Raw genomic sequence first — 26,115 nt, forward strand, 5'->3', positions numbered from 1 at the left:
TGTGTAGGCCTATATCTATTAAAGAAATTGAATCATTAATTAATAACCTTCTAAAACAGAAAGCACCAGACCCAGATGGGTTCACTGCTAAATTCTACCAAACATTTATGGAAGAATTATACCATTTCTCTACAGTCTCTTTCAGAAGACGCAAGCAGTAGGAGTACTTTCTAACTCATTCTAATTACCTTAATACCAAAACCAGACAAAGACATTGTAAGAAAACTACAGATCAGTATCTCTCATGAACGGATCAATATCTCTCATGAATGCAGATGTAAAAATCCTCAATGAATATTAGCAAATCAGATCCAAAAATGTATAAAAACAGTTGTACACCACAATCAAGTGAGATTTATTCCAACTATGCAAGGTTGGTTCAACATTGAAAAATCAGCTGAGAGCCATCACATCACATTCAGGTTAAGTAAGAAAAATCACATGATCATGTTAACATACAGAAAAGGCACTTAACAAAACCCAATACCCATTCATGATACAAACTCACAGGTGACTAGGAATAGAGGAGAACTTTGTCAGTTTGATGGAGAATATCCACCAAAAAAACCTATGGCTCATATTATACTTAACCATGAGAAACTTGAAGCTTTCTCACTAAGGTCAAGAACAAGACAAGGATGTCCCAACTCATCACTGTTTTTCACCATCATACTAGAAGTCCTAGCTAATGCAATAAAACAGGCAAGAGGAAATAAAAGGTATGCAGATTGGGAGACTTCCCTGGCAGTCCAGTGGTTAAGACTCCACACTTCCAAAGTAGGGGGTGCAGGTTCGATCCTTGGTTGGGGCACTATGATCCCACATGCCGTGCCATGCGGCCAATACGATAAAAAATAAACCTTTAAAAAAAAAGGTATGCAGATTGGAAAGGAAGGTAAAACTGTCTTTGTTTCCAGATGACATAATCCTCTATGTAGAAAATCCCCCAAAAATGATGCACAAAAAAAACCTCCTGGAACTAATAAGCGATCATGTAGTAGGGCTGCAGGATACAAGGTTAATACACAGTGTATACCAGCAATGAACAAGTGGAATTCGAAATTAAAACCCAAAATGAAATACTTTGGTATAAACCTAACAAAATATGTACCAGATCTATATGAGGAAAATCCCAAAACTCTAATGAAAGAAATCAAAGAACTAAATAAATGGGAAGATATTCCACGTTCATGGTTAAGAAGACTCAGTATTGTCAAGATGTTAGTTCATCCCAAATTGACATATAGATTCAATGCAATCACAGCCAAAATCCCAGCAAGTTATTTTGTTGATATTGACAGACTGATTCTAAAGTTTATATGAAGGGGAATTCCTTGGTAGCCTAGTGGTTAGGATTTGGGGCTTTCACTGCTGTAGCCTGGGTTCAATCCCTGGTCGGGGAACTGAGATCCCACAAGCTACTCGGCCAAAAGAAAAAAAAAAAGTTAACATGAAGAGGTAAAAGACTCAGAATAGCCAACATAGTATTACAGAAGAATAAAGTCAGAGGACTGACTTACTGTAAAGCCACAGTAGGCAAGGCAGTGTAGTATTGGCAAAAGAATAGACAAGTAGATCAATGGAACAGAATAGAGATTCCCAAAATAGACCCACATAAATATAGTCAACTGATCTTTATCAGAGGAGCAAAGGCAATACAGTAGAGCAAAGACAGTGTTTTCAACAAATGGCGCTGGAATAACTGGACATCCACATGCAAAAAAAATGAATCTAGATACTAACCTTACACCCTTCACAAAAATTAACTCAAATTGTATCGCAGACCTAAATATATAATGCAAAACTATAAAACTCCTAGAATAACATGAAAAAATCTAGATAATAATGTTCACTTATTTATGAAGTCATTAGTGGAAAAAGCTGTCAACATCACAGAAAGGGTCTCTCGTGAACATGTCAAAAGTTAGCTCCAGTGGAGTCAAAATGGAAGCTATTGTCTTTAAAGGCAAATAGACTACTGACTATGGCCGTGTGCTTTCCTTCAATGAACACACAATCAAAAATATTTGATAGTACCACCAAGGTCACATAAAATATGCTAGATCTAGACTATCAAAGAGAAAGACAAGACTTTGTAAGCAAGAATTCCTATAAGAATGCAGAGAATGAGTAATGTAGCTAATAGTTGTAGGTTAATGTCTCTGTCTCAGCTCAACACTGTCACTGATGTGTTTATTTCATAAATTAAAAATTTTATGTCTTCACATTTTTCTCCTAAACTGTTTACTGTTCGTGATAAAGCTGTATATACACATACATGTATATCTGACAACTTTTTCAACTGGCTGTTCATTATCTCTTTTTCTTTCTTTTTTTGTGAGATATAATTGATATAACACATATTAGTTTCAAGTATACAACATAATGATTCAATATTTGTAATATTGCAAAATGATCAATATCATTTAGACCACAATAAGTCTAGTTAACATCCCTCACCACATATAGTTATAATTTTTTTCTTGTGATGAGAGCTTTTAAGATCTACTCTCTTAGCAACTTTAAAATATACAATATTATTATTAACTATAGTCACCATGCTGTACCTTACATCTCTAAGACTTATTATTGTATAACTGGAAGTTGGTACCTTTGACCACCTTCACCCATTTCCCCCCCCACCTCCTGCTTCTGGCAACCACCAGTCTGTTCTCTGTATCTATGAGTTCAGTGGGGTGTGGGGGTTTTTTTTGTTTTAGATTCCACGTATAAGTGAGATCATAAAGTATCTGTCTTTCTCTGTCTTATTTCACTAAGCATAATACTCTCAGCGTCCATCCATGTTGTTGCAAATGGCAAGATTACTACCTTCTTTTGTATGGCTAAATAATATTTCATTGTATATAAACTCCATTTTCTTTATCCATTCATCCATCAGTGGACGCTTAGCTTGTTTCCATGTCTTGGCTATTATAAATAATGCTGCAGTGAACATGGGGATACAAATATCTTTTCCAGTTAGTGTTTTTGTTTCCTTCAGATAAATACCCAGAAGTGGAATTGCTGGATCATATGTTGTTCTACTTTTAATTTTTTGAGGAACCTCCATACTGTTCTCCATAGTGGCTGCACCAATTTACATTACCACCAGCAGTGCAGGAGTGGTTCCCTTCTCTCCACATCCTCACCAACATTCTTTTCAGAGAACTTTTACTTTAAATCTTTTTCTTATTATGACTTTTCAGGATCCCAACCATTGCCTAAATTGTGAAATCAATTAATTTCCTCTTTTTAAATCCAGTCTCTTGGCCCTGTAACGTTTTTCAAATTAGGAACTATGACACAAAATAGCAGAATCAGTTTTAATGTAATTGCCACTCCTTTCTTCTCTCCCACTGCCCCCCCCCCGCCGTGCCCCTCCCTCTCATGCCTCTATGTCCTTCACACTGCATGGACTTCAGGGCCAGCTGCAAAAGAGTTCTGACTCTTCCAGATGTAGCTTAAATGGGTCAGACTAGACAGCAGGAGGCAGACATTTAGGACCAGTATATGTGTGTATTTGTATGTGTATATCCCAAAAGCATATTGGACTCTAACACTCTATGGCTCACCCATTTAGCTATTTGCTGTCACATATTTTTATCATGTGTGAAAGTGGCAAAAGATGACAGATTGAATATTTTATTCAAACTTTAATTTCAATTAGGTGACATGATTTTTTTTAATGTATTAGGCTATAGTTCATATTCTCAAGGTTTTCTAATGCACTAAAGGTCTCAACAGGATTCATGATCTTAATTTAAAACCCAAATTAAGTTTCTGCTATCAGTGTTTATTTATTCTTTTGTTCATACATACACTTAATATTTCCTGTGTAAACAACTTTAAACAGCCTTTTAAAATAAGTATTATTCAATCCTGCATTTAGTTCAGATAATTCAAACTTTACAGTAAAAGGGGAAAGATTATAAATACTGTTTGCATCTTAACACAAAAGAAAAAGTGCATAATTCTTATTTTAAAACTTTAAAAAGTAATGTTCCATTTATGCTGAATGGCAGTTTCCCCAACCCTTGGCTTTAATGAGTTTGATAAATGAAGCAGCAGTGCTATACTAGTCTCCTTAAGTTCTTTAACTATGAAATATAATTAACCTGCTTCTCATATTTGTCAAGATCCACCATCTTCTTGTTTTGTCAACTTATGCCATGATCATTGTTGAAACTCAATCACCAATGAAAGAACTTAGACATATATCTGCCTACTTGATTTAAATTGAACCCCTGTAATATATTTTCTATCATATAATTATGCATTTTTCCTTGTATCGATATTTAGAGTCATCTAAAAAATATGTATAAGCAATCACTGAGATACAGGTTCAGCATAAGCTTTACTGATACTGAAAGAAATTATCATAACACTCCAACAGAAAAATTTTGAAAGACACACATGCACATACATAGTGTAATTTCCTGCCTAGTTGGTTATAAAGGCATTTTAGAAAGTCCTTGAATAAATAAGGCTTACTCTTCTAGGATCAAATGTAGCTATGTATATAGTGCATTTTCTTCTTGAGTACTTGTAGAAAGAATGATGGCACTGGTGACTTTTTTTTTTAATGTTCTTTTCTCCTTGTTTCATTTTTAGAAATATTTAATAATTAAAGTTGAGTATTATATATTAAAGTCTGTTGTCTTAGTACTAAACTACATTAAGAAATTATTTTCAATGTGTTTGTACCAACAGGTTGGTGATAGTATTGTTCACAAAGCCAGAGAAACCTTGGAACAAGCTATTAAACTGGTGAATGATACCAAGAAATGGGGTGCTAGGGTTGTATATGGTGATACTGACAGGTAATGAACTCTCTGTTTTGTAGTTGTCTTTCTGCATCTCCTCTGATACTCATTTCAGTGTTTGAAATGGCTTAAGGGTAATCCTTCCTAAAAATAGAGTTCTACCTAAGTTCTTTTCAGTCCTTATGATCTTGTGATTGGAGTTAACACAGGTCTTGATTTACCAGATACGATCTTAAGAGACAGAAAATGTATATGACCTGAGCCACAGAGTGTGAAAATTCCCAAGGCATCCCTCCAGGTAGCCAAGTAGATAGGGATCTGTAAAAACTGTATACACAGGAAGGAGTCTAATCTGTTTAAAGAAACAGCTTTTAATGTGAAGAATCCCTCAGATATAGCTGCAGCTCTCTGAATTTAAATATATATCTTAAAATAATCAAACTGTTTTTGAAACACAGTTGCCAAAGATGTGAGTGGTTAACTTTTCACTGGGCCCCAAAATCTGTTGACCTTCTCCTATAAACAGTGCAGATTCCAGATACATTTTCCATTTGATTCCAGAGGCTCACAGACTTCCTGAAGCCCATCATCCTGAAGCCCATTCTATCCAAAAGATAGAATTGCCTTTGAATCCTGAATAACCTTAGCCTGCTTGCTTGCTTTGATATTTTTCAGGGCCCAGTTATTTATGTAACATCTTATTTATATGACTTAAAAATTTTTCTAGAATATAGGTATTATGCAAATTTCTTAGAGTGAAATTTTTTTCATATTGAAGGCTTAGAGTCACAGTGTGATCATTCTAAGAGCACTTGCCTCAGGAGCTCTGATCACTTTACAGTGCAGTGGAGCAAGCAGAGATAATGCTTCTAATCACTAAAAATAGCTTCTAGGTAATCTTTAAACAGCATTTAATCTTCTCCGGTTTTTTAATGCACATACAATCAGCATAATCATATTAATGCTGAATGAGACCTTTCCTCCTATAGCAGCTGTTTCATTATCAGCAGGTGGGGATAGTTTCAAGTTATCCAGGCCCCAGTTATCCATAGTCTCTACTGTTGTCCGTCAAAAGCCACTCCTCACTTTGACTGTGAGTATTTCACTGCCCTGTAAAACCACTTCTGCTGAATAGTCTAGCAAAATAAAAATTACTGGAACATAGTTTTTCACCTTGTTAGCAGAGCTCCTCACAAAATATTTAGGGAAGAGGAAAAAGTTAAACTTTAAATTGTTGAGTTTAATTCAGGGTTCAAACACGTCAGTAGTTGACAACACGCACCCAGAAGCAGAAGTTGGCATGATTCTGACTGTAAGATTTTTAGGAATTCAAACAAACCAAAAAACACAGACTTAGAATGTCAGAGCTGGAAGAGGACTTTTAGGTCAGGAGTTTTCATGACCTAAAAGGGTCGGGAGAAAACCCTAGGGGGCACATTCTCAGATGCTACTTAAGAGCAGATTCCCCTGGAATAAGAAATTTGTCTAAGATTGCCCAACTAGTTAGCAGTGGAGCCATAAATTGGTATCTCTCTACATAAGACATCACAGGTTTTTATTATTCTAATCAAAAAAGTGTAGGGACTTCCCTGGCAGTCCAGTGGTTAAGACTCTGCACTCCCAATGCAGGGGGCACAGGTTCGATCCCTGGTTGGGGAGCTAAGATCCCATGTGCCACACAGCACAGGATAGATAGACAGATAGATAGATAGATAGAAAGAAAGGGAGGGAGGGAGGGAGGGAGAGAAAAGAAGGAAAAGAAAGAAATTGTATTTGCAGTATCTTTTTTTTTTTTTTTTTTTTTGGCCACACTGCCCGACTTGTGGGATTTTAGTTCCCCGGCCAGGGATCAAACCTGGGCCCTGGGCGGTGAGAGCGCTGAGTCCTAACCACTGGACAGCCAGGGAATTCCCTGCAGTATCATTAGAGCTTTTGACTACCATTCACCATCTGATTCATTCAACAAATGTTTACTGAAATACACTGTATGAGGGCAGTTCACTCTAGGGCATGCATTCTCAATGGTAATAATACTGCCCAGCAGCGTACAAGTTGGTCCTTGAGGAGCAAAGAAGTACAGTGGGTTTTGGCCCCACAGAGCTCAACCCTACCCAACAACATTTTAATCCTTAGTAATTACTTTCTCTTGTTAAATTTACTTTTAACTTTTTTGGGGGGGAGGACAATAATGATAACATACTGAGAAGCACTGCTCTAGGGATAATAAATGTATGCTTGGTGGAGGGAAAGAGTTCTTAACCAAGAGAGAGATCTGGATTCTCTTTCTAGCTGTGCTCCTAGCTGATTGCATGGCCATCAAAAAGTCACTTAGCCTCCCTGAGGCTATCATCAGAATGAAGGAAATCTGATACATGATGAAGAATGACCATTGCCTCCCTCCAGTTTCAGGACTGCTGACTTTATGAATCTTGGAGTCTAGCTAAGGGAGATTGGTTAACAAAGCATCAAAATTACTCTGTTAGAAGGGTGTTTCTCTCTATATAGCAGTTATGCATTATTGTCCATTTAGACGGTATAAATGTAAACACCCTGAATTTCTTTATATTGTAGTGGTTCAAACAATTATTCTATATAATAGTGGTTATCAATAATATTTATCCCACCCTAGTGGGATAGACCTACTCCCATCAGTTATTGAAGCTCTTTGTAGTAGTGATTCTCAGGCAGGGTAGGGAAGGACGTTTGACAACACACATACTGCCGGGGCAGCAGAAGGGTGCTGGGGAACTAGAACAAAAATCTCTTGGGAAATTCATCTGAGTATGACTGAGAAAAGCCTCCTAGGTGATTCTGATATCCCCGTTTAACTCCCCACCCCATGTGAAATGAAAATCACTGCTTTAAATGTGATCTATCAACCAAAGATAAACATTATTTAACTACATTAAAAGCACCAGTAACAGACAAATAGAAACTTTTTTTTTTTTTGGCTGTGCCACACAGCTTGCAGGATCTTAATTCCCTGACCAGGGACTGAACCCACTCCCTTGGCAGTGAAAGCATGGAGTCCTAACCAACTGGACCACGAGGGAATTCCCTAGAAACTTATTTTAAAACAGTCTTTCTCTTTGTAGGCTGGTCACCTACATTCTGTTAAGTGACCCAAAACTTCCATTAATCCTGGTCAGCTCTCTTGAAGCTTAGCTCCAACTAAAACTAGCTAAAACAGCACAGATAAACTCAAGTAAAACCCCTAACACGACTAGGTAAAATCTCAAATATATACCCTGTAATAACTTTTAAGATGTAAAGTATGTGTACCTTTAATTTTTTATCAACTTTATCAAGGTATAATTTTTAACAAAAAAGTGCATAGTTCAATATACAAAATGTATAGACCCATGTAATCAGCTGCCACCCCAGTCAAGATATAGAATTATTTCTATCACTGTAGAGAGTTCTGCCATGCTCCTTTGCAGTCAGTCCCTCACTTTCATCCCCTACCCCCAGGCAGCCACTTACCTGATTTCTATTACCATAGCTTAGTTTCTCTGTTCTAGAGCTTTATAGCAATGTGTGTAGAAACACTTCAATTCGTTATTGCATCTGAACATTTTAAGCATAATAATCTTTTTTTTTTAAGTTTGGCATTTACATCTAAAGTTAAACATACCCCCTTAGCATGACTCAACAATCCTACTCCTTGGTATTTACCTAAGAGAAATGAAAACTTAGGTCCACACAAAGACTTGATGCACCTCTTCACTGCAGTTTTATTCTTGATAGTCCAAAACTGCAAACAGTCCAAATGTTCATCAACAGATGAATGGATGAACAAATGTAGCATATCCATACAATGGAGTACTATTCATCAATAAAAAGGAACCAGTTACTGCTACTTTAGCAACATGGGTGAATCTCAAAAATATGCTGAGTGAAAGAAGCCAGACATAAGTATGTACTGTATATTATATAAAATTCTTGAAAGATAAAACTAATCTATAGTAATTGAAAGCTGGTCATGTGTTGCTGGGAGTGGAGTGGAGAATTACTGCAAAGGAGTACAAGGGAACTTTATGGGGTCATGAAAATGTCCCTATATCTTGATTCTGGTGGTAGTTACACAAATATATTAATTTTCTAGGGCTGTCACAGATTTGGTGGCTTAAGCACAGAAATTTATTTTCTCACAGTTCTGGAGGTTTGAAGTCCAAGATCAAGGCGTTAGCCAGTAGCTGTGGTTTCTCCTGAAGCCTCTCTCCTTGGCTTGCAGGTAGCCACCTCCTCACTTTGTCCTCACATGATCTTTCCTCTGTTCATGTGCATTCTTGGTGTTTCTTTGTGTAATTTCCTCTTATAAAGACACCAGATTAGGCTCACCCTAACCACCTAAATTAGAGCGTCATTTTAACTTAATCATTTCTTTAAAGGCCCTATCTCCAAATACAGTCACATTCACAATGGGGGTTAAGGTTTCAGCGTATGAATTTAAGGGGCACAGTTCAGCCCATAGCAAGCCTATACGTTTGTCAACATTCATGGAACTGTACACTTAGAATGTATTCATTTTATTATATGCAAATTATATCTCAAGTTGATTTTTTAATCTTTCAAAAGGAAATTTTGTAATAATCTATTTTTTTAAAGGCTATACTCGTATAATGAGCATCAGATGGGCTTAGAAAGAAAATATTATAAACAGCTTTAGGTGGTTCAGAATATAGCCTAGCTTAAAAGTATAATTAGCTATCTAAGGCCTATTTGTTGTGCCTTACGTTAAAATTAATTGATTGATAAATTTTTATTTTCAAGGCCTTAAGTAATATTAAATAAATACTCCTTAAGCTTTTCAGATCAAACTCTAACACAAGTACTATCTGCAATATTGGCAGACAAAGAGCTTTTCAAAAAAAACCATCCAAATGAGACTGAAAGTCCAATATAAAAGCATTTAAGAAATAATAAGATTGGTTTATGTGGCTCCAAGAATCTTAAAGTCCACATTTCAAGATAGTATTCATTTCTACTATTTAATGTCTTTCCACTAAAGTTATAAATGAAGATCAGCTTTATAATCTCTATTTCTTAAGTATATTTATTCACCATTACTTCTTTTGGTCTCAGATTGTGGTATATACTGAAATGTAAAGTGCTATTACAGAGTTAGCTGGATTATATTAGGACAAAATGCCCAATACTTTTATCAGTTATTTTTTAGTATTTTTCATATTAGAATTTTTTTTATCCGTATTAGAAATCCTTCCCTCTTGACCTGCATATACTGATGGTGGGATTGTATGTCAGAAACATCTTTCTGGACTTCAGTTTCGCATTATCTTTCAAAAAATATTTTTAATATATACCACTTATCTAGAAGTTCCTCTTCTAGGAATTTATTCTAAGGACATAGCTTGCCAAGTTATTATTATATATTAAATATTAGAAAAAAAATTTAATGACTTAGATTTCCAGTGGTAGGGGTTTGGTTAAATTATACTATATCCATACATTGAAATACAGTACAACTGTTAAAATAATGTAAAAGAACTAAGTGACACGGGAAAATGTTCACAATATACCATTAAATGAAAGGAAAAAGTTATCAAACTATGATCTGTGATCCCAAATGAGAAAAGATTTACAGATGTACACAAAAGGCTTCTAGTGTCTTTTTTCTGAATGGTGAGATTATAAATGGCTGTTTTCTTTGTGCCTTTTTGTGTTTTCTAACTGTTCTTCAATGAACATATTTTATAAAATATACATGTGTTCTTTTCTAAGTTGAGTGGTTCTGGAAGGAAATTCCCTCCCATATCACAAGTAAATTTTCCATTTCTTTATAGTCATCATCTTTTATTTTGTGACTGACATAATTGTGTATCATGGAAAGCTGTAAATGTATAGGAATGACCCAGGACCTTCTTGGCAGCTGTGATAGCTGTTCTGTGTGTAGCTAAACTAGAAACATTAGATGTCTTAAAGATCTGTAACAAGATATACTGTGAGCACACAGGAAAAGTGTGACAAAACAAGAAAATTCAGGTAGGGAGCAACTTAATAAGGAAGAGTAAGGGGGAAAAAAAGGTTTTCCTTGGTTTTAGAGTATTATCCAGGAAAGTTACTATTGATGAGATTTTTTTTTTTTGTTACAATGCCTTCCTCATTACCCTACTTTATTTTTAAACCTCTTAGTATGTTTGTGCTACTGAAAGGAGCCACTAAGGAGCAGTCTTTCAAGATTGGTCAGGAAATTGCTGAAGCTGTAACTGCTACCAATCCTAAACCAGTGAAATTGAAGTTTGAAAAGGTAAGAGAAATGTAATACTACTAACCACATATAAAATTCACATACCTTCTGTAGATTTCTGACTTTTTCAATACATTTTCAGATTTTGTAATGGTATATGGGTCCGTGAAAGTGTTAAATTTAAAGTATTTTCCCCTTATTTTTGTATAATTTTCTCAATTTTTTTGTAATGTCTTTTTTTTTTTTTTTTTTTTTTGCTGTACGCGGGCCTCTCACTGCTGTGACCCCTCCCGCTGCAGAGCGCAGGCTCCAGACGCGCAGGCTCAGCGGCCATGGCTCACGGGCCCAGCCGCTCCGCGGCATGTGGGATCCTCCCAGACCGGGGCACGAACCCGTGTCCCCTGCATCAGCAGGCGGACTCTCAACCACTGCGCCACCAGGGAAGCCCCTGTAATGTCTTATATAAAGAAATAAAAAGACTATTCCAGTTAACTATCGCTGTGTAACCCCAAACTTAATGGTGTAAAACAAGCACCATTTTATTGAGCTTACAGATTTTTATGGGTCAGGAATTCATGAAGGGTGCAGCTGGGATGGCATGTCTCTGCTCCACAATGTCTAGGTCCTTAGCTGACAGCTAAGGACTGAAATCACCTGAAGCTTGCTTACTCTCATGTCGGGGGGTTAATGCTGCCTGCCATTTGGGACACCAGGTGGGGCTGTGAGCTGGAACACCTACACTTGGCCTTTCCCTGGGGCTACCTGTTCTTCCTCACAGCATGATAGCTGAGTTCTAGGAATGAACATCCCAAAGTGAACCAGATGAAAGCTATTTTGCTTTTTATGACCTAGTCTCAAAATCATATAGCATCATAGCCTGTCTAGATTTGAGAGGGAACATAGGTCCCCATCTCTTAATGGGAAGAATGTCAGAGTCACATTGTGAGAAGGCTATGTGGGATGGAAGACATTATTTCTTTGGAGAATGCAGTCTGCCACAGGACCTTCGACTATTTTCACTTTACTTTGGATATGAAATATGCATTTAGTTCTTTCTATATAAAAGATACGGAGCTAGGAGAGGTGTGGAATGCAAAGAAGCATGAGACACAGTCCTGCCCTCTAAGAGCCAATAATCTAAAAGGAAAGATTAGAAATGTATGTAAATGATCTTTCATTGTAAACTTAGGAAGCAGTCTCCCTAAGCACTGTAAGAGTGCAAAGAAAAGGTATTGTGTCCTCCTAGGCTGGATGGGGAGACTCCATGTAGGAGGTATACATTGCATTCTGTCTCAGAAAATGGTTAGAATTTCAATAGGCAGCCACGGTGCTGCAGTCATTCTGCACAGAAGAAAATGGTATATGGAAGGATATGGAAGTTGGAAATGCACAACATGGGAATACAGAGTAGTGGGAGAGAAGTCTGGAAAAATAAAGTTAAGACCAGATTATAGAGTGTCTTGAATGCCAAGCTAAAGTGTTTAAACTTTATTCAGGAAAGTTTTTCAAACAAAAGCATGACAGAGCTTTTTGGGGAGGACTGGCCTCACAGTGGTGTGGAGATGGATTGGAAAGAGGAGAATCTCAAGACAGGATGCCTCTTGCAACCTGTATATCCTGAAGTAGTGAGATAAACTAGCGAAAACAAACAATTCAAGAGAAAATGGAAAGAAGGATGGGCAGGAGTTAAAAGTGGTTGATTTAGGAGAGCAGGTGTGGAAAAGACAAAAGAGGGAGAAGAGAATCAAACATGACTCCCAAATGTTTATCATGCACCTACTCTGAAGCAAGAATTGTGCTAGAAGAGATTCAGAGAGGACTTGGATACAGTATCTGCCCTGAAGAGTGAGCATTCTAATTGCCGGGAGAGAGGGAAGAAAAATTAGAAAACAGCGATGATGAGTGCTATTCTAGAAGTATGTGTGTGATGCTGTGGACACTCAACCTATCTGGCAAAGTGAAGAGCATGGTGTCCTTAGAAAATAACACCAGATGTGAAAATTTACCTGAGATAAATCACAGGCCTAAACATAAAAGCAAAAACTGCAAAACTTCTCAAAGAAAACAGACATTTGTTAAGAATCGTGATGCATATGTTCATGAATATCAGTCTGTAGTTTTTTTGTTTTTTTTCTTGTATTGTCTTTGTCTGGTTTGGGGACAGGAAAAAAAATCTGACCTCATAAAATAAGTTGGAAGTGTTTCCTGTTCTACTTTCTGAGAGAAAAAGTGTGTAAAATTGGTACAATTTTTTCTTAAATGATTGATAAAATTCATCAGTGAAGCAGTCTAGTCCTGAAATTTTATGGGGGGGAAGGGATTTTCAATTACAAATTATATATCTTTAATATATATTATTCAGGTTTTCTTCTCATGTCAGTTTTAAAACTTGTGATTGTCAAGGAGTTTGTCCATTTCTCCTAAGTTGTCAAATTTATTGGCATGAACTGTTTATACTTCCTTATTGTGATTCTGATATCTGTAAAATCTTTAGTAACATCCCTCCTTTCACTTTTGATAATTTGTTTTTCCATTTTTTCCCCCTTGATAATTCTAGCTAGTGGTTTATCCATTTATAGAACTTTCTGAAGAACTGTATCATTAATTTCCACTCTTTATTATCTCCTTCCTTACACTTAACTTTGGGTTTAGTTTGCTTCTCTTTTCCTGTCTTAATTTAGAAACTTGAATCATTGATTTTAAACAAAAATTTTTAATATAAGCGTTTAACAATAACAAATTTCTCTCAAAACACTAGTTTCAAATTTTGATATCTTGTGCTTTTATTATTATTCATTTACTTCAGTGATAATGACCTGTAGGTTATTTAGAAGTGTGTTAAGTTCCAAATTTTTAAGGATATTCCATACATCTTTTTGTTATTCCATTGTGGTCAAAGAACATAGTCTAAATAATTTCAATGCTTTTAAGCTTGTTAAAGTTCGTTGTTTGGTCTAGCATATGGTCTCTTAGTAAATGTTCCCATATGACCTTGAAAATCCCTGCATATTCTGGTTATTGGGTGGAATGTTCTATAATGTCACTTAGGCTAACTGATAGTGTTGTTGAAGCCAACAACAATCTTACTGATTCTCTGTCAATTTCTAGAAGAGAGGTGCTAAAGTCTCCAAGTGTAATCATAGATTTGCCTGTTTCCTCCTTTTAGTTCTGCCAGCTTCTATTTCATGCATTTTGAAGTTTTCTTATTAGGTGCATATACATTTATGGTTATGTATCTTCTTGACAAATTGATACTTTTATCTTTGATAATATTCCTTATCTGGAAATCTACTTTTTCTGATATTAATATAGCCACAACAGTGTTGTTCTGATTAGTAACAAGTGTATCTTTTTCCTGACCTTTCTATGTCCTTATATTTAAAGTGGATTTCTAGTAGAAAGCATATTGTTGTATCTTTTTGATGGGATCTAATCTGATCATTTCTGCCTTTTACAAGTTACATTTTTTACACCACTTTTACACCACTTATGTTTAGTGTGATTACTGATACAGCTTTGGGGCAGAGGAAAGGACCAATCTGGTAACATAAAAAGGTGTGGGGACACACACCCATTCATCCAGGAATTCCAATTCAAGGTATTTATCCTGTGGATTTATCCATGCACAGTTGTTCACTGGAACACTATTTGTAACTCCAAAAGATTGGAAACATCCTAAATAACCCATAGTAGGTAACTGGTTACAAAAATTATTATACCCTCATAAAGTGGACTGCTATGTAGCTACAAAACAAAATGAGCTTTCTTGTACAGGATGGAATGCTCTCCAAGATAAGTTATTAAATGAAATAAGCAAAGTGCAGAGTGATGTGGAAGGTAAGCTACCCTTATGTATATAAGTACACGTACCTAGATAGAATATTTCTGGAAGAATATACAGGAAATCAATAACAGGATGCCTCTGTGGAAGGGAAGGTAGACTTTTCATTGTATATTCTCTTATAACTTTTCAATTTGTACCATATAGTAGGTGTTACTTAAAGTCATTTTTTAAATTGTTTAAAAAGATATGATTGAAGACTTTGAGAGAGCAGTATCAGCTGAGGAAGGAACAAAATTGATAGTGCAAGTAAAGGAGTGAGTGTGTGGTGAGGAAGTAGAACAGCTCACTTTGTGTGCTTTTACCTGCACGTGTTGTCTCAGTTTGTATCATGAATTCGTTGGGCCCTAAGCCACATGGAGAATTTTTTATAATTGACATCTGGTTAAAGAGAGAAAAAGGCATATAAAAATAAGATATTCATGGTTGGGAAAAAATGGTTACTGATAGATATTTTATTAATTTCGTCACAGGTATATTTGCCCTGTGTCTTACAAACAAAAAAGAGGTATGTGGGTTACATGTATGAAACACTGGATCAAAAGGACCCAGTATTTGATGCAAAAGGAATAGAAACAGTCAGAAGAGACTCCTGCCCTGCTGTTTCTAAGGTAAGTTTTATCTATCTTGTTGTCATCTTTAAGAAATAAGTGGCTAGGACTTCCCTGCTGGCGCAGTGGTTAAGAATCTGCCTGCCAATGCAGGGGACACGATTAGATCCCTGGTCTGGGAAGGTCCCACATGCTGCGGAGCAACTAAGCCCGTGCGCCACAACTACTGAGCCTGCGTTCTAGAGCCTGAGAGCCACAACTACTGAGTCCACATGCCACAACTACTGAAGCCCATGCTCCCTAGAGCCCATGCGCCACAACTACTGAGCCTGCATGCTCTAGGACCCCGCGTGCCACAACTCCCAAGCCTGCGTGCTGCAGCTGCTGAAGCCCGCACACCTAGAGCCCATGCTCTGCAACAAGAGAAGCCACTGCAATGAGAAGCTCGCACACAACGAAGAGTAGCCCCTGTTCGCCGCAACTAGAGAAAAGCCCACGTGCAGCAAGGAAGACCCAATGCAGCCAAATAATAATAATAATAATTTAAAAAAAGAAATAAGTGGCTAAAGAATCTGGTACAAATCCTTAAGCACGTATCTAGGTGGAGGAACTATATAGCCTATATGACTATGTATAACTATAAGAGAAACTGTATGATTTTTTGAGAACTTCATTTCTAATGAAAACATCTTATTTAAGTCCTTAGTTTCTGACTTCTCCCACACCTTACCTTTTATCACAGTTGCTAAAAAACAACACTTGAACTTGATAAAAATTTCCTGCCTAATCACCTAGAGATGATATATGGCAACACCCAAAATCTATGGAGCAGGATAAAGAAGGGAAACTGAACAGAGAAATTTCATAAGTAATATAATCCATCCTAGATTAACTGAAATTCTGTTTACTTGGGTTACCAAATACAAGTTAGGGAGATTTCTTAACAATGGTAATATAAGTTACCTAAATTTCTCAACCATAGTATCTTATATTTATTCTTTCTTTATTCAGGCCCAGATTCCTTCTATAACAAACCAAAAATAAATGGTATAAATGGAATAGCACTCTATACACTGAGTTTTACGAGAGCGTTAAAAGCGTAATAGATTGACTGATAGCAACCTATTATGTCACATATAATATTATGTAAATTTGAGATATTTTTTAATACTAGTTTCTGGAAAAGATATCCAGTGCATTCTTCCTCTGAGGGAAGAATGGTGCCTTGGCTAAGTTAGCAACTTCTTGTGTAAATATGTATGGATTCCAGTACTCAGAATAAGATACAGAGCTTTCACCTGGAACTAATTTAAATTCATTCCACTGCATATATCTACTGCATGTCAGTCATTTTCTAGTAGAAATACTCCAGCACAGAAAATTCTATCACAGTTAGTATATATTTATTGACACTATAAAAAGGCAAAAAGACTGACTGTATTTCACTGCTTGGTGATGTTTAAACTTCTCTCTGTCCACCTGAATCCAGCCCTTTCTATAATAGGGTAAATAAAAAATAATACATGAAATGATGTCTGGCTTTTTGTGCCTGGAGTGTGCTCTTGGCTATTTAAGACAACTTAAATGTTTCATGTTGCTCATCGCACACAGCAAATGTTTCATCTGCATGTCATCCCGATATGATTTTCCTCAAACTACATAATATTCTATTTTTAGGAATAGCAAGTTAAATAAAGTCTCCAAAATATTTTCCAGTTTCAGTAATTTTTATTATCTAGTCATTGTAAATAGCAGATTGTTCAGACAGATCAGCAAGTTTCAGTAATTAACGTAATTGAAAGTATAACAGCAATGATGAAATATATTGGGGGATATTTTATCCTTATGAACATATCCGTTTTTTTTTAAAGATACTTGAGCGTTCTCTGAAGCTGCTATTTGAAACACGAGATATAAGTTTAATTAAACAGTATGTTCAACGACAATGTATGAAGCTTCTGGAAGGAAAGGCCAGCATACAAGATTTTATCTTTGCAAAGGAATACAGAGGAAGTGCCTCTTACAAACCTGGCGCGTGTGTGCCAGCCCTGGAACTTACAAGGTAATGATGTGCGCAACAGCACAACCCCCAATACCTAGTAAGTGTAGTCCTGGGATTTGGAATGGTTTGGAGTAGATGAAAAGACACCCAGTCTGCAGGCACAGATACACAATTGTCTAGTCCCCTGCCCACGTGAAGCCTTCCTAAAGTGAGTGGGTGATCCCCATACCTTGCAAGTTCTAAAGAAGAAGAAAGAGCTCCTATTCCGGCCTTCCCTGCAGAAACTAAATTCAGTGAAACTGTAATCTGTTACAGAGCTGGAATTGATTGTTTTTCCCATATCAGAATCACTAGGTAGTCCTTAATTTTGATCTACCAAAGCACAGAGATGGTATCATTCTAAAATCAGATCATCTAATCAGCTAAATTTTATCTTCCATTATTAGATTTACAATAGTTAATTCTTACTCTTAGGGGATAGAAAACAATTTAAGGTAGTTGATATCTGCTAACTCATATTGTTCTCCATGTAACAGTAATTTACAAAGTAAGTTTTATTAAACTCTTACAGCATATCCACTTGGTGCCAACTAAGTGAAGTGTATACGGTTATCAAAAAAGTTACTTGAAGGTTCCCCTTGTCGAGTTCTCATGGTTTCATTATTGTTTAATTCTCATTTAATTTTCTGGAAAGATGCCTTCCATGACATCTTTGAGTGACTATTTTATTTGGATTTAAATAGGAAAATGCTTACTTACGATCGGCGCTCTGAGCCTCGAGTTGGGGAACGAGTGCCATATGTCATCATTTATGGGACCCCCGGAGTACCACTTATCCAGCTGGTAAGGCGCCCAGTGGAAGTCCTGCAGGACCCGACTCTGAGACTGAATGCCACTTACTATATCACCAAGCAAATCCTCCCACCCCTGGCAAGAATCTTCTCACTTATTGGTATTGATGTCTTCAACTGGTATCATGAATTACCAAGGGTAAGCCTACTAAATAGTACTTGTGCTATGACTCTAGAGAGAGAATTCACTTACAATTTTCAGTAGAACTAAAGATTTTATTTACATGCTATCAGAGCAAAGCAAATGCTTTATTATCCTATACCAACAAAGGTGCTACATTTTTCTGGTTTAGTTTTCTACAAACACCTTCCCAGCTTCTGTCAGACTGGCCAAATTATAGAAGATTAAATCCACAACTACTTTAATGGTAAACACTTAACTATAAAATAACTCAAAGCAGCTAATAAAAATTAAACAAAGGAGAGCAGAAAATCCCTTCAAAATGGGTGTTTAAGAAATGTATAGGATGTAGTAGCTAGACATAGTCCTGCAGAAACCAGACTAAGGAAATAATGTTAAAATAGCAGTTTACTAAAGTAAAACATGCAATGTGGAATCTGACCAAAGGGAGTTTTGCTTGAACTCTTTTTTTCTTAGTTTACCCATTAGAAGCCTGAAGGAACGATTTGTGGTTCTGTAATAATCTGGGATACATTTACTCTAGGAGAGTAGCAGTTGTTATCTGATGTTTAGAATTAGATCTGCTTTCATTTGCTCAGACTACGAAAGGCTGAGGGTATGCAGGAAAATTGATAAAAGTTGATGCTTAAATTATTTTTACTTTCTCAGTGAGCACTTAGGACCTCAAGGAAAAGAATAAGCTGGGAAACTGAGGTTGAAGCTGTGCTTCAGAGAATCTGTGCTGGCCAACATCTGTAATGCTGTGTCCTGGCTCTACGCCACAAAGCTGTTACTATTTTTCATTTCATCACCAGCAAGAATGTTAAAACAATGGCATTTATAAAAGGCTGACCTAATAACTTTTATGCAGAGTGACTTATAAGACAGCAAGGGAGTACACCAAGGGTATGATTGTAAGATGATAATGTTATTTCAGTGTGAAAAAGAGTATCAGAAGACATCTCTGAAACCAGTATTACTTCAAATGAGGAATGATTAGGTAACATGTATCTAATTTCATTTGAAATGTTCCAGGTTTACTTTTGCTTGAATTTTGCACCTTACTGCCTAACAAGTTATTTTTAACCTTCCACTTACCTTGCTGCCATGGCCCACATTGTGCAGCCTTAAACAGTATCTACTCTCAACCTGGATTTCCTCCTTTGTCCTCTGTGATCTCCACTGCCCCATATGATCTCATACATCTACATATCTCAACCAAAAAACTGAGTGACAGGGATTTCTCTGGTGGCGCAGTGGTTGAGAATCTGCCTGCCAATGCACGGGACACGGGTTCGATCCCTGGTCCAGGAAGATCCCACACGCCGCGGAGCAACTAAGCCCGTGCGCCACAACTACTGAAGCCTGAGCACCTAGAGCCCGTGCTCCACAAGAGAAGCCACTGCAGTAAGAAGCCCACGCACTGCAACGAAGAGTAGCCCCCGCTTGCCGCAACTAGAGAAAGCCCGTGCGCAGCAACAAAGACCCAACGCAGCCAAAAAAAAAAAAAAAAAACTGAGTGACAGGAGACTTTTTCTTTTTTATTGAAGTATAATTGACATACAATCCGGTATTAGTTTCAAGTGTATGACATAGTGGTTTGACGTTTATATACATTATGAGATGATCACCATGATAAAGTCTAGTTATCATCTGTTACCATTTAAATTTATTATAATATTATTGACTATATTTCCTATTCTGTATATTATATCCCAATGACTTACTTATTTTATAACTGGAAGTTTGTGCCTCTTGAGACTATTTTTTTCCCAAAAATTATGAAAACAAAACAATATTATCTGATGATATTAAGGTATAAAGGAAGGACTTTGTTCTTTTCTATAGCCCCATTGTCTAGAACAGTGCCTGACATATAGTAGCTATTCAGTATTTGTTGAACAAATGAAATAATGCCTTAGTGAACCTGTAATTAGCATGAGAATAGCCACTCTGCTATGCAGCTGGCTCAGACTTATTTCTGAATTGATGTTTTTCTGAACTGTTGTTTCTATAGATCCAGAAAGCCACCAGCTCCTCTCGAAGTGAACCTGAAGGGCGAAAAGGCACTATCTCACAATATTTTACTACCTTACACTGTCCTGTGTGTGATGACCTGACTCAGCACGGCATCTGTAGTAACTGTCGCAGCCAACCTCAGCATGTTGCAGTCATCCTCAACCAAGAAATTCGAGAGTTGGAACGTCAGCAGGAGCAACTTGTAAAGGTACAACCTTGTTCAAAAGACCCAGAATCCCAAGCAATCTGATCCTTCAGGGAAATGTAGTCAACTCTTGAGGGAGGTGTAGTGTAAGGTGTGAAGCTCTGGTGTGAAAGTGGAATAAGGATTCTAAGTTAATAAACTTCCTAAAATCCTAAAAATATCATAATTGAACTAAACTATTAAAAACGGCTAAATTTGTTTTATAATTTAGTTTTTGTTTTTATAGAATAGTGTATTACGTTTATTGGAACCATAGAACTACAATGTCCAGCCACCCAATTTCTTTTATAATAGTATTTCTAAAAAAGAAAGAAAAGTACTAATTGCTTTGTCTACCATATCTACTTACCATTCTCATAAAAATCTGGTTTTCCTAAAGAACTGCTAGTAAACTTGCAAGGTTTGCAATTCTGAGAGTCAAGATAGAAAATTAACAGTTAACATGATTTAATCTTCCTATCTGCCAGAGGCTGGCTGTTCTAGGCCCTCTTACAGATGAGTAAACTGACACAGAGGGATTAAGTAATTTGTGCCATGTTCCACTGGTAATAAGCAGCCGAGATGGGATACAGACATAAAATGCAGAGATAGTTTTTCAAATGTGGAATTCCAGCAGAAATAAACAATAGGAATCCCTTGAAATAAGTTAGAAAATTAAATGTAAAGAAAAAATATTATAGCACATTTTTTAAGTAGTATATCTCTTAAAGGACTGATTATATCTTATAGCATCATGTTTCAAGTTACAATTTTAGCTTTCAGGTGAGAGAATAACAATTTTGAGGTGGAGTTTGTTTTGTCTTTAGAAGAGCAATATATAAGGTTATTGGAGTGTTTTAAAACCAACCAAATAATTGAAAGGCAGTGTGATACAGTGGAAAATGAATCAAGCTGATAGTAAGAACATCAGGATTCCAGTCTGGACTTCGTAGTACTGGCCATGTCCTCTGGCCCCCGTTTTCTCAGAATGTGGGTTGATGCTCTTTCCTAGGTGCTATCTAGCTCTGTCATTGTGAATTCTCGTAAACGATCACTCCTGGCAGCTTGTCTGCTCACATGCCTAATGTAATCCAACCACCTATGTAAAGCCAGCTCCTACACCATATGCCCCTCAAGGTAAAAAGGCTTTTGAACCAAGTCACAGTATCCACAGCCTCCTAGGAGGACAACCTAGCTGCCACACAGTTGAAAAGGGAGAGAAATAATCTCTTGGGAGACTAGGCTCTTAGAACAGAAGGATGATAAAGGACTGGTAAAGTATACACTGTTTCCTCTGCACCATTCTAGCTGCTATTCTGCACTGGCAGAAAACTCTTAAGTTGTAGAGTGTATAGCCAGTCATCCAGAATGCATTAAACAGATTTCATTCAGGACAGTAAGATCTCAAAGTATGATTATTTTGATGCAACCACAGAAGCCTAGCTTACTGAAATGATAAAGTGACTTTTCCCTCTCCTAAACAGTTGTTAAGCACGCTCACTTTTCTCCTTCCCTTCTGTTACCATCCTAGTCCAGCCACCGTTATCTCTCCCCAGACTCCTGCAACAGCCTCCTACCCTGATCCCCCGCCATCCTGTCCATTCTCAACACTAGCTCGAGCTTCCCCACCGAAGAGAAAGTGAGCCCAGTGAGGGCAGAGGCCCTGCCCTGCCCTTGCTGAGTTGGCTGTGCCTAGCATGGAGTCCAGCCCATGGTGGGTCGTACATATGTATTAAATGAAGAAACAGCTTCTTGCTGAATGCACAGTTAAAGCAGCAGTAAGTCACTGGAGTGATTGCCAACCAATTTTCAGCCACTCTGTCCCAGTTTTTGTACCACTTTGTACTAGTGGTTCTGGTTAGTACAACCACTAGTCACTGGGTGACCCCAGCTTCTGTTTTTTTAGGTTACTACCCCAATGGCAGCAACCAGCCCTCATAGAAAATTCCCTAGTTGGCGTCTAGTACAAGGTGCAAACATGGGCAGGACCTCCAGAGCTCCACTGACGTCAGAGGCTGTGAGTGGCCTCTTCCCTGAACCTTACTATCTTCTGCCCCCAGCAACATGCACTACGCTAGTTGGTGCCATCAATTTAACCAGAACCTTCCTTCAATATTAGGTCTTATTTCTTACAAAAATGCAGTTTTAAAAGTAACACTGTTTAAAATAAGGATGGTTCATCATCTTTAAAGAGATATTTTAACTTAAGGACTGTTGTTTTCCTAAGAGAATTAAAATGTGTGTCTCCTATGCACTAAATAATCTGTAGGAATTTTCATAAAGCAGAAATTACAGGAGATAAAATGAGAAGTTGTCAGAAACATTAGTAATAGATTTGATACACCTCTCAGCCCAAGACCAGTCAAGTGATCAGAAATCAGTACAATTATTAAAGATCTAAACATTATAAGACAGACCTTTTAATTATATATCAAACTCTGTAATCCAACATTAGAGACTATACCTTCTTTTCAAGTGTTTATGGAATGTTTAAAAATTGAACATATTTTACTCTATAAAGAAAACCTTAATAAACTTCAGAAAGTTGAAATATTACAAACATTTTATCAATACAATTCTATAAAGCTAGTAAGTTCATTATAAACTCAGAAAACAAAATGATCCTTCTACTTGGAAATTTTAACATTCCCTGTTAAACAAACACATATAAATTCTAGACAACCATAGCAGATGTCAAAGAAAAATTCATCAACTTAAACACTTTTAATAATAAACCTTAAAAAATGAATTTAAGCATCTGACTGAAAATTTTTTAAAAAACAAGAAAGTAAGCCAAAGGATAGCAAAAAGAAAGAATCAATAAATACTAAAGCAGTTTTTGTTTTACGTTTGCTAAAATGTAAGTTTCCAGGTTGTGGTGTTTAAAGTGTTAAACGTAAGCTGCTCAGGGTTTAAATCACCAGTAAAGGAACTTGAAACTAAACATTGAGTTAAATTTAGTGAGGCAAGTAATTCCATCCTGGTTTATTTATCAGGCAAGCACAGCAAGTGCATAAATATTTATCAGTTTGTCCTGGCACCTGAACGTAGCTGCAGTACATAGAGCTGCAGTGCAGACATTCTGTATTTGGGAGTAGGTTTGAGCCTCTTGGCAGAGATCTAATCAGAGTAGAACAGCAGCACCCTTACTCTTCACGCTGAAGCACAGGGCTCTCAGTGGTTTGCTTGTGGCAGTATCATAATACTGGATACAGTAACCAGGGTGCTCAGAAACATGGGCCTTTCAGTTGACTGGAAGATACTGGCCCAAAGAACAAAACTTTTTTTGCCCTGAGAGACCTCTAAAACAGAGGCTGTTAGATACAGGTCAGAGAATTAAGTACAGCAGAGCTGATTTCTCTCTTAAGAGAGAATTAGTACGGTAGCTGCTATTTGCTATCCCTTTTTTTAATCACTTGGATACACTATTCACATAAAAAATCAGCATATATTTTCTTGACCCTTGGGGCCCTCACTAGTAGGCTTTCATGTTTTTCATGTTTTGTCAATTTTTTAAACTGTATGTATAACTTGAGACTTTACATATTAAAATCTGATCACTGGGTAAGATATTATAATGCTTCTCTTTAAAAATTGCCTTATGATTTATTATTTTCCTTTAGATCAGATCTCATTATACATCAGAATCACCTGAGAGCCCTAAAATATACAGATTCTTAGGCTCTTATGCCCAGAGATCCTGATTCATTGGTCTGGGATGGGGGTGAGGCATTAGTCTATTTTTAGGCTCATGTATATAGCCAGGGTTGAAACTACTGGTCTACACTACTACTTTCAAATTCACATGCTTTGATTTTTTTTTTTCCATACTAGCATTTTCTCTTCTGAAATAAGAAAGTGGGTAACTTTTTTATGATTGGCATACAAAATGTTTAATATGAGTAACTTGAAAAAATAGTGTACATAGTGCATTTAAGAGACAGTCTTTGAATGGTAATTGGGTAGCCTATTATGTAGATGTTAATATAATAGGATTCTACCATAAGTGAAAGTTTATCTTTGGGATGAAATGAATCCTTAGGGAATTTTGTGCTCTGTGGTTTGTGAAATAATATCCTTTAGAAATGTGTTAACTTAGGGTTGGCTATGCTTCGAAGAGATGAAAATTAATGCAACTTTCTGTAATATGTGCCATATGTCTGCCTGTAATCTGTGGTGGGTCACAAAGGAGGGATTATAAAAATTTGTTGTTTATACATCTAGATAGAAACTTTCCTATCATTTGATGTACTCTTCTTGTACTTTCAGATATGCAAGAACTGTACAGGTTGCCTTGATCGACATATCCCGTGTGTTTCTCTGAACTGCCCAGTACTTTACAAACTCTCCCGAGTAAACAGAGAATTATCCAAGGCACCATATCTCCGGCAATTACTAGACCAGTTTTAAATTGTCAATATCACAGAATTCCAGGTGCTATTTTTTTCAGTGTTTACCACTAAACTGTTGTGCATGGTGCTTTTTCAACTTTCATCGAGTCAAGTATGTTCATTGTCTGTCTATTATCTGAAGACTATGAAGACTTTTATGCTGAGTTAAAAATTGTACTTGTTGATCTCTGAGTAGCTCACTTCTTACAGTGTACAAACCCCTCATCCTTTCGCCTTTTCAACATTGTTTTATAATGCAGGTGTCGAATTTGCTACGGTATGCGTAACATCTTGTAAATCCATTTGAGTAGATCATGTTTACTTCCCTGTGGAAGGAGCACTGAAAACCTCTTTAAAAAAACATTCGTGTTTTCCTTGAACTGTCTGTATCAAGACGTGTTATATCCATTCACTTTATAATTTTGACTGCGAAATATTTTGTAAATACACTTTTTTACTTTTCAAACTAAGTAAAATAATGTGCAATGAATTTTATACAAATGATTTTCAAGTTGTTTGGTATATTTCCTCTAGGTTTTGCTTGACTCAGAGTAGAGTTGTTATTTTGATCAAACTGTGCAAACAGTAGTACCATGTGTAGCATTTTGAAACATTATTTTCTAAAACCGCTGTCTTGCTTTAGCTATTAATGGGGCATTGTGAGGAACTGTGCAAAGAAAGACTTTTTTGTTACAAACCTGTGGGCCTGTTGCAATACTTTAAAAATAAAAAAATTTATTCCATTTTTGCTTGTTTTGTATAGACATTTCTATTGCTTCTAAATATGCTTAAAATATTTTCTTTCCTTATGTACTGTACAGTTAATCTTATTTGCCATCATCTTGAACACAAAATGTGTATTTAGAATATTTGTATAACTGTATAAAATAAAAAAAGGAATTATGTGGTCAGTGCATTGTTTTCTAAACTGGAAATCATTGTTTTAAAAGTTAATAATGGAAACCATATTAAAATTGAATAAACTACGAAATACAGCAGTGTGGTTTTATCTTGCTATAAATAGAATGATCTTCATCTGTTTTATAAGCCTACATTAGTTACATCCTCCCTACCCTCTCTGAATTTTAATGAGGTAAATTTAACTCGCTTATATACTAATTGATGTTACAATTCCCTAACCAAAACCTTAAGATGTTTTTTTAAACGGGAGCAAGTAGTCTAGG

General features: G+C 36.6%; 1 protein-coding gene across 2 annotated transcripts in view; it reads left to right on the forward strand.

The window, feature by feature from the left end:
* REV3L (REV3 like, DNA directed polymerase zeta catalytic subunit) overlaps nt 1-25,839 on the forward strand; it is a 192,311-nt gene extending 166,472 nt beyond the window's left edge. For both annotated transcript variants that reach the window (XM_060115376.1, XM_060115375.1), the window contains 7 exons: nt 4,711-4,820; nt 10,917-11,031; nt 15,286-15,423; nt 17,235-17,425; nt 18,109-18,355; nt 20,355-20,564; nt 24,810-25,839. In XM_060115376.1, coding sequence (XP_059971359.1) covers nt 4,711-4,820; nt 10,917-11,031; nt 15,286-15,423; nt 17,235-17,425; nt 18,109-18,355; nt 20,355-20,564; nt 24,810-24,950 — 1,152 coding nt within the window. In that variant the 3' untranslated portion in view covers nt 24,951-25,839. The remainder of the gene's footprint in view (nt 1-4,710; nt 4,821-10,916; nt 11,032-15,285; nt 15,424-17,234; nt 17,426-18,108; nt 18,356-20,354; nt 20,565-24,809) is intronic.
* Nucleotides 25,840-26,115: the final 276 nt, after the last annotated feature.

The sequence above is a fragment of the Mesoplodon densirostris genome, chromosome 12, assembly GCF_025265405.1.
Source record: "Mesoplodon densirostris isolate mMesDen1 chromosome 12, mMesDen1 primary haplotype, whole genome shotgun sequence".
Taxonomy (NCBI): domain Eukaryota; kingdom Metazoa; phylum Chordata; class Mammalia; order Artiodactyla; family Ziphiidae; genus Mesoplodon; species Mesoplodon densirostris.